Below are 7,500 nucleotides of genomic sequence, written 5' to 3'. Positions count from 1 at the left end.
CTCTCTCACACACACACACATCAAACAATTTCACATCTTCTCTCTCTTGATCTCTCTCTCACACACACACACACACACACACACACACACACACCAAACAATTTCACATCCTCTCTCTCTCTCTCTCACACACACACACACACACACACACACACACACACACGAAACAATCTCATCCCATCTCTCTCTCTCTCTCTCTCTCCCACACACACACACACACACAATTTCACATCCTCTCTCTCTCTCTCTCTCTCTCTCTCTCAGGTCATTTCAATTACCGATTTATTTTCATTCTTATTTATAAGCAAAGACGAAAAAAAAAAAAAAAAAAAAAAGCCAATTCCCAACTCACTATTAGGCCTATGGATACAAAAGGAATATTTTCTGACGGATATTATTGCATGGAGTTCATCATCATCATCATCATTGCCATCATCATCATCATCATCATCACTATCATCATCATCGTCACCATAACCATCATCACTATCATCATCGTCATCATCATCCACCACCATCATCATCATCACCATATAATAATAATAATAATAATAATAATAATAATATTAACAGTAATGACTGAATTTTAATACTAGTGAAGGTAAAAACAAAATAATAATAATAATGATAATAATAATAATAATAATAATAATAACAAAAACAATAATAATAGTAATAATAATAATAAACTAAAACAGTGTCGCTAAAAACTAACGTAGAACAATTAGATCATTTTAATGACCTGCACCGGAAGTTACCTGCCCCGAGATTCTTACCTGTAATTAAGAAAAACAATGTCAGGTGATATTCCCAAGCTCAGCACAATATTTCTTAAGTTAAAATATTAGTCTTACGAATACTTAGTTAAGAATATTTACATTTTACCCCTTCTCCACGAGGACACGCCCCCGGAGCCTTCACGGGGTGGCACTAACTCTGGGTGGAGCAACTGCGGCGTCCACTCGGGAGCAAAACCATGAACTGTTTCCCTGCACCCCGCCGAGAGAGAGAGAGAGAGAGAGAGAGAGAGAGAGAGAGAGAGAGAGAGAGAGAGAGAGAGTTGTATTGACTATCGTGGGAGCGGTCCAGTCCCACTCCACACCTGCCAGTCCACACCTCCCTCACCACACCTGCCACTCAACACCCACCACTCCACACCTGCCAGTCCACACCTCCCTCTCCACACCTGCCACTCCACTCTACAACCCCCCTCTCCACACCTCCCACTCCACATGCCACACCAATACGTTCAGAGGTGGAGAGGGAGTGGAGAGAGGAAAATGGAGAGGGAGAGAGAGGAACTGGAGGGAGGTAAAGTGGAGAGGGAGGAAGGGAGAGGAAATGAAGGGAGGGAGAGGGAGGGAGGAAGGGAGAGGAAATGAAGGGAGGTAATAAGGAGAGGGAGGAAGTAGGGAGAGAAACAAGTTGAGAGAGAGGGAGGGACGGAGGGAGAAGAGAGAGAGGGAGGGATGGAGGGAGAAGAGAGATGATGAAGGAGGAAGTGGGAGAGAAATAAGGAGAGAGAGAGAGAGAGAGAGAGAGAGCAGAAGTGAAGGATGAGGGAAAAATGAGAGAAAAAGATAATGGAAGTTAACAAGAATCTCTCTCTCTCTCTCTCTACCTTACCTTACATCTCTAGGTATTTTCTCTCTCTCTCTCTCTCTCATTTATCCGTGCCAGCAACACCCACCCCAACCTCTCTCCTCTCTCATTCATCACTCAAATCTCTCTCGCTCTCTCTCTCTCTCTCTCTCTCTCTCTCTCTCTCTCCCCCTCTCTCTCTCTACTCTTTATATCATGTTATTGTGAAAGTTTTAATTATTTTTTTGTACTGAGTTTACCTGTGCGCGGGAGGTGAGTTAATTATTAAAGCTCTCTCTCTCTCTTTACTCGCTCTACTCTCTTTATTTCCTCTATTTTCTGGCTTTATTTTTTTTCTTATTTAATTTCAGGTCATCTCTCTCTTTTAAGACTCTCTCTCTCTCTCTCTCTCTCTCTTTACTCGCTCTACTCTCTTTATTTCCTCTATTTTCTGGTTTTATTTTTTTTCTTATTTAATTTCAGGTCATCTCTCTCTTTTAAGACTCTCTCTCTCTCTCTCTCTCTCTCTCTCTTTACTCGCTCTACTCTCTTTATTTCCTCTATTTTCTGGCTTTATTATTTTTTTCTTATTTAATTTCAGGTCATCTCTCTCTTTTATGACTCTCTCTCCCTCTCTCTCTCTTTATTTGCTCTACTCTCTTTATTCTCTTTAATTCCTGGATTTTTATTTCTTTTAATTCCTGGCCCTGTCTGACTTTATACATTATTTCAATTTTTCTTCCTTTACTTTCAATATTATCTTCTGTTTCATTATTATTATTATTATTATTATTATTTTCACTTATTTTTTTATTTTTTATTTCTTCATCATAATTACTTTTTCTGTTCTGCTTTCTGATAACCAACTCTCTTTCTCTCTCTCTCTCTCTCTCTCTCACACACACACACACACACACACACACACACACACACACACACACACACACTCTCTCTCTCTCTCTCAGGCTAAGATATCGTATTGCCATTGAGAGAGAGAGAGAGAGAGAGAGAGAGAGAGAGAGAGAGAGAGAGAGAGAGGTGAGAACAAGTAAAGAAAATGGAAGCAACAAGACAAAAAAAAAAACAAAAGAAAATGCCAAGAAAAAAAAAAACAAAAGAAAAATATAATAAAAATAAATTTCCTTCCTTCCTCCTCCTCTTCCTCCTCCCCAGCTACCTCTCCCCTCCCCTCCTCCTATTTCCCCTCCACTCCTCCTCTTCTCCCCTGCATATTCTTCCTCTCCCCACCCCTCTTTCCCTCTCATCCCTCTTCCTTTTGTCTATTTCCTCCTCTCCTCCTCCTCCTCTTCATCCCCCTCATCATCATCATCATCTTTTTCTTCCTTCTCCTTGTCCTCCTCCTCCTCCTCCTCTTCTACTTCTTCCTCTTCATCATCATCATCATCATCATCATCATCTTCTTCTTCTTCCTCCTCCTCCTCTCTTCTTCATCACAAAATATTACAAACCCTGCCTAAGGTGCTGAGTTCAGGGCAAGAGTGGTATTCTGTGACACGTGCTTCAGGGCTCTCTCTCTCTCTCTCTCTCTCTCACACACACACACACACACACACACACACACACACACACACACAATCTTTTCTATCACTCCTCAATTCTATCATTCCTTTCCACATTTCCACCTCTCTCTCTCTATGTATCTATCAATCTATCTCATCACACACACACACACACACACACACACACACACACGCACACACACAGACTCCCTCCCTCTGTTACAAGACCATTCCTTTCACCATACACAAATTCCCCGATAAAAGACTACGGGAAAAACATACTCCTTTCACTTTAACCTGCCCTAGTATAAGCATCTCTCTGTGTTATATACCTATCAATAAGAGAGATATATAATGCTAGTCACGAAGAAGTGCTATGAAGGGAATGTAGATCCGTAGTATTGTCTCTTTCTGCCACTGAGCTACGTGAAATAAGCTGCAAAAGGACGAAAATATCTGACAAGGAAAAGAGAAGGAATGATAAAAATATAGATAGACAGAGTGAAAGATAGATAGACAGACAGGTAAACAGCAATGTTGAGATAGACAGATAGACAAGGAGACAGATAGGGTAGTTAGAGAATGATGTAGAGACAGACTGATAGACAAGGCTGCAGACAGAAAGATAGTAATGTAGAAAGACAGACATTAGATAGACAGAGAGATAATAATGTGGAAAGACAGACAGAAAGATAGAGATGTAGTTCGATAATAGACAGATAGACAGACAGACACAAGCGATAGATAGATAGATAGATATAGTTAGAAATGTGAAATAGATAAAAATGATAACAGAGAAGAGAAACATCATAACTACACAGCCTACATGCATAATACTGTGTGTGTGTGTGTGTGTGTGTGTGTGTAATGGAAATAGGATAAAAGATAGCTATGAGAGAGAGAGAGAGAGAGAGAGAGAGAGAGAGAGAGAGAGAGAGAGAGAGAGAGAGAGCAGAATAAAAATATCACCTTTTCTTTTTTTTCTTTTACTTCTCTCTTTCTCACTTTTTCGTCTCTCGCGTAACTTTCTCTCTTTTCTTTCCTTGCTCTAACTTGACACACTCTCTCTCTCTCTCACATTTTTCCTACCAACGTAATTCTTTATATTCTTTTCCCCTGACTTCATTTTCTCACTTTGCTCTAACTTTAAATTCTCTCTCACTTTTTTCTAACTTTAAATTCTCTCTCACTTTTTCTCACTTTAAATTCTCATTTTTCTCACGGCTTTAAGTCTCGTCTTCCTCCTTATTCTAACTTTTACTCTCTCTCTCTCTCTCTCTCTCTATCTATCTATCTAACTATCTATGTACATATGGATGTCTATTAATCAATCTATTTACCTACGTCTACCTATCTTTGCTCTCTCTCTTTCTCTCTCTATCAAGCAATGTTCATCTCTATCTATTTATCTACTTGGGTCTCTCTATATATCTATCCTCTCTCTCTCTCTCTCTCTCTCTCTCTCTCAAAACTATTCACGCTATGCTCTGCCTTTTGCAAGTTCCCCAAAACTCCATGCAACTTCTTATCCTCTCTCTCTCTCTCTCAAAATTCCTCTCGAATATTCCTCTCAAAGCAAGAAACCGATATTTCTCTCTCTCTCTCTCTCTCTCATCTTCCTCTTCACGTATCTTTCTCTCTTTTACTCTACCTTCCTCTTTTCGTGTCTTTCTAACTCTTACTCCTCTTTATCTTCATTTTCCTCTCTCTCTCTCTCTCTCTCCATCTGTCTATCTTCCTTTTCTCCTATCTTCCTATCTCTTTTAACCTCTTTGTCTTCCTCCTCTCCTATCTTTCTATCTCTTTTACTCTCTCTCTCTCTCTCTTCCCGTCTCTCTCTCTGTCTCCCTCTCTCTCTCTCTTCCCGTATCTTTTTCTCTCATTTACTCTTTCTCTTTTACTCTCTCTCTCTCTCTCTTCCCGTCTCTCTCTCTGTCTCCCTCTCTCTCTCTCTTCCCGTATCTTTTTCTCTCATTTACTCTTTCTCTTTTACTCTCTCTCTTCCTCTTGTATCTATCTCTTTTGTGTGCCTATCTATCTATCTATCTATCTACCTACCTATCTATCTATCTGTCTGTCTACTAATATACCGCTTTCTCTCCTACTCTGTTACGTAAATCCTTCCAATATCGCCTCATTCTCCATAAATAATATACACAGGGATAATAACCAGCCATATCCCAAAATAAATCGCTAAGGAAGAGGTGTTAGGGAGTCTGATGATAATTCGGACCTTACGATACGAGCGCCGTAGAAATAAGATAGATAGGTAAATAGATAAATAGATAGATAGAATGAGAGATAGATATAAGGAAATGCTTTGAACAATTTAACCATCTTGTTTCACAGTTAGATATCTGAGAGAGAGAGAGAGAGAGAGAGAGAGAGAGAGAGAGAGAGAGAGAGAGAGAGAGAGAGAGAGGAGCAAGATAAAAGTGAGAAAGTGAGGGAAGAGAGAGGTGAGATGGGCTTGAAGTATGAGAGAGAAAGAGGTGGGATGAATGTTGGAGTTCAGGCATGCGAGACAGAACTGAAAGATAGTAGAGAAAGTGAGCGAGAAACCACAGAGGAGAGAGGAAATAAGAAAGGTGATAGACAGGACTGAGAGTGTGTGTGTGTGTGTGTGTGTGTGTGTGTAGAGAGAGAGAGAGAGAGAGAGAGAGAGAGAGAGAGAGTGTGTGTGTGTGTGTGTGTGTGTGTGTGTGTGTGTGTGAGAGAGAGAGAGAGAGAGAGAGAGAGAGAGAGAGAGAGAGAGAGAGAGAGAATCGCCCCCAGGAGAGCTATGCAGGTAAAATGACGAATGTACTGCAATATACGAGAGGCTGGATATGCAAGAATCTCCTTGGTTACTATTACAAATGCCTGGTGGTTTAGTGGGTTTAGGGAGCTAGGCGAGGCGAAATTTTGGTGCTCCATCATCATCATCATCATCCTTATCATTATCATCATCATCATCGTTATTATTGTCACCATCATCAACATCCTCATCATCATCATCATCATCATCACCACCATTACACCATCATCATCATCATCATCCTTATCATTATCATCATCATCATCGTTATTATTGTCACCATCATCAACATCCTCATCATCATCATCATCATCATCACCACCATTACACCATCATCATCATCATCATCCTTATCATTATCATCATCATCATCGTTATTATTGTCACCATCATCAACATCTTCATCATCATCATCATCATCATCACCACCATTACACCATCATCATCATCATCATGAACACAACCACAATCATCATCATCATTATCATCATTATCATCATCATACATCCATGCAAGAGATACGGAAAGTTCAACTGGTCTGAGAGAGAGAGAGAGAGAGAGAGAGAGAGAGAATAAAGGGCAATCATCAAAGAAAATAATTATCATCGAAACGAGGCAGAATTATTGGAAAATGACAGATTCGCCAATTTTCCTCTCCCCCCCCCTCTCTCTCTCTCTCTCTCTCAGATTCCCCAATTTTCCTCTCTCTCTCTCTCTCTCTCTCTCTCTCTCTCTCTCTCACGTATGCTGAATTCATCTCTTTAACTCACGGGTGCGAATGAATATTCTTTGAGAGAGAGAGAGAGAGAGAGAGAGAGAGAGAGAGACACACACACACACACACACACACACACACACACACACACACACAGGGAGACAGAGACAGAGAGAGATTGACACACACACACACACACACACAAATAAAACACGGTGTCCAAACAAGGGTATATCCAGGTATGCCGGATGCCCAATTAACCTGCGGGGAATGTCCGGGGTCTCACCTGGTAATTGGAAGGGGTGGCCAACAGGTATGGGGGGAATCCTGGACACGGCGGCCATTTTGGTTCCGGGTGGGGGAGGGAGGGAGGAAGGAGAGAGGATTTTTTTTTTCAATGTTCGCTCCACTGAAATACGTCTTTAAATTTGAGAGAGAGAGAGAGAGAGAGAGAGAGAGAGATGCATGTGCTTTTAGTCTGCCAATACGTTTATGGATATTTAAAAAAAAAAAACTCTTGATGTATTGGTAAGGAGAAGCAGTGATCGAACACGCAAACACGAGGTCGGCAGGCCACTTCTTTACCACTAAACCACAAACTTAAAAATAAAATAATAATAATAAAAATAATAATAATAATAATAATAATAATAATAATGATAATGGTAATAATAATAATAATAATAATAATAATAATGATGATGATAATAGTAATAATAGTAATAATAATAATAATAATAATAATAAAAATGTCTTCAAATCTACTTTAAATTAAGGAGTTAGGCATTAGTGAATCAGGAAAACACACATACACACTCAAACACACACACACACACACACACACACACACACACACAAGGCTGAAGACAGACGAGGCAGGGGTAAGG

The 7,500-nt window shown here is 40.1% G+C and overlaps 1 protein-coding gene across 1 annotated transcript in view; it reads right to left on the bottom strand.

Moving 5' to 3' along the window:
• Window positions 1-6,957, bottom strand: part of LOC145391226 (protein O-mannosyl-transferase Tmtc3-like) — a 318,591-nt gene extending 311,634 nt beyond the window's left edge. The window contains exon 1 of the mRNA XM_080265902.1: window positions 6,900-6,957. Coding sequence (XP_080122028.1) covers window positions 6,900-6,957 — 58 coding nt within the window. The remainder of the gene's footprint in view (window positions 1-6,899) is intronic.
• Between the last annotated feature and the right edge of the window lie 543 nt (window positions 6,958-7,500).

This window comes from Coenobita brevimanus, chromosome 17, assembly GCF_032717465.1.
Source record: "Coenobita brevimanus isolate Jiangsu-jjx chromosome 17, ASM3271746v2, whole genome shotgun sequence".
Lineage (NCBI taxonomy): Eukaryota > Metazoa > Arthropoda > Malacostraca > Decapoda > Coenobitidae > Coenobita > Coenobita brevimanus.
This window is presented reverse-complemented; position numbering and strand designations above follow the sequence as displayed.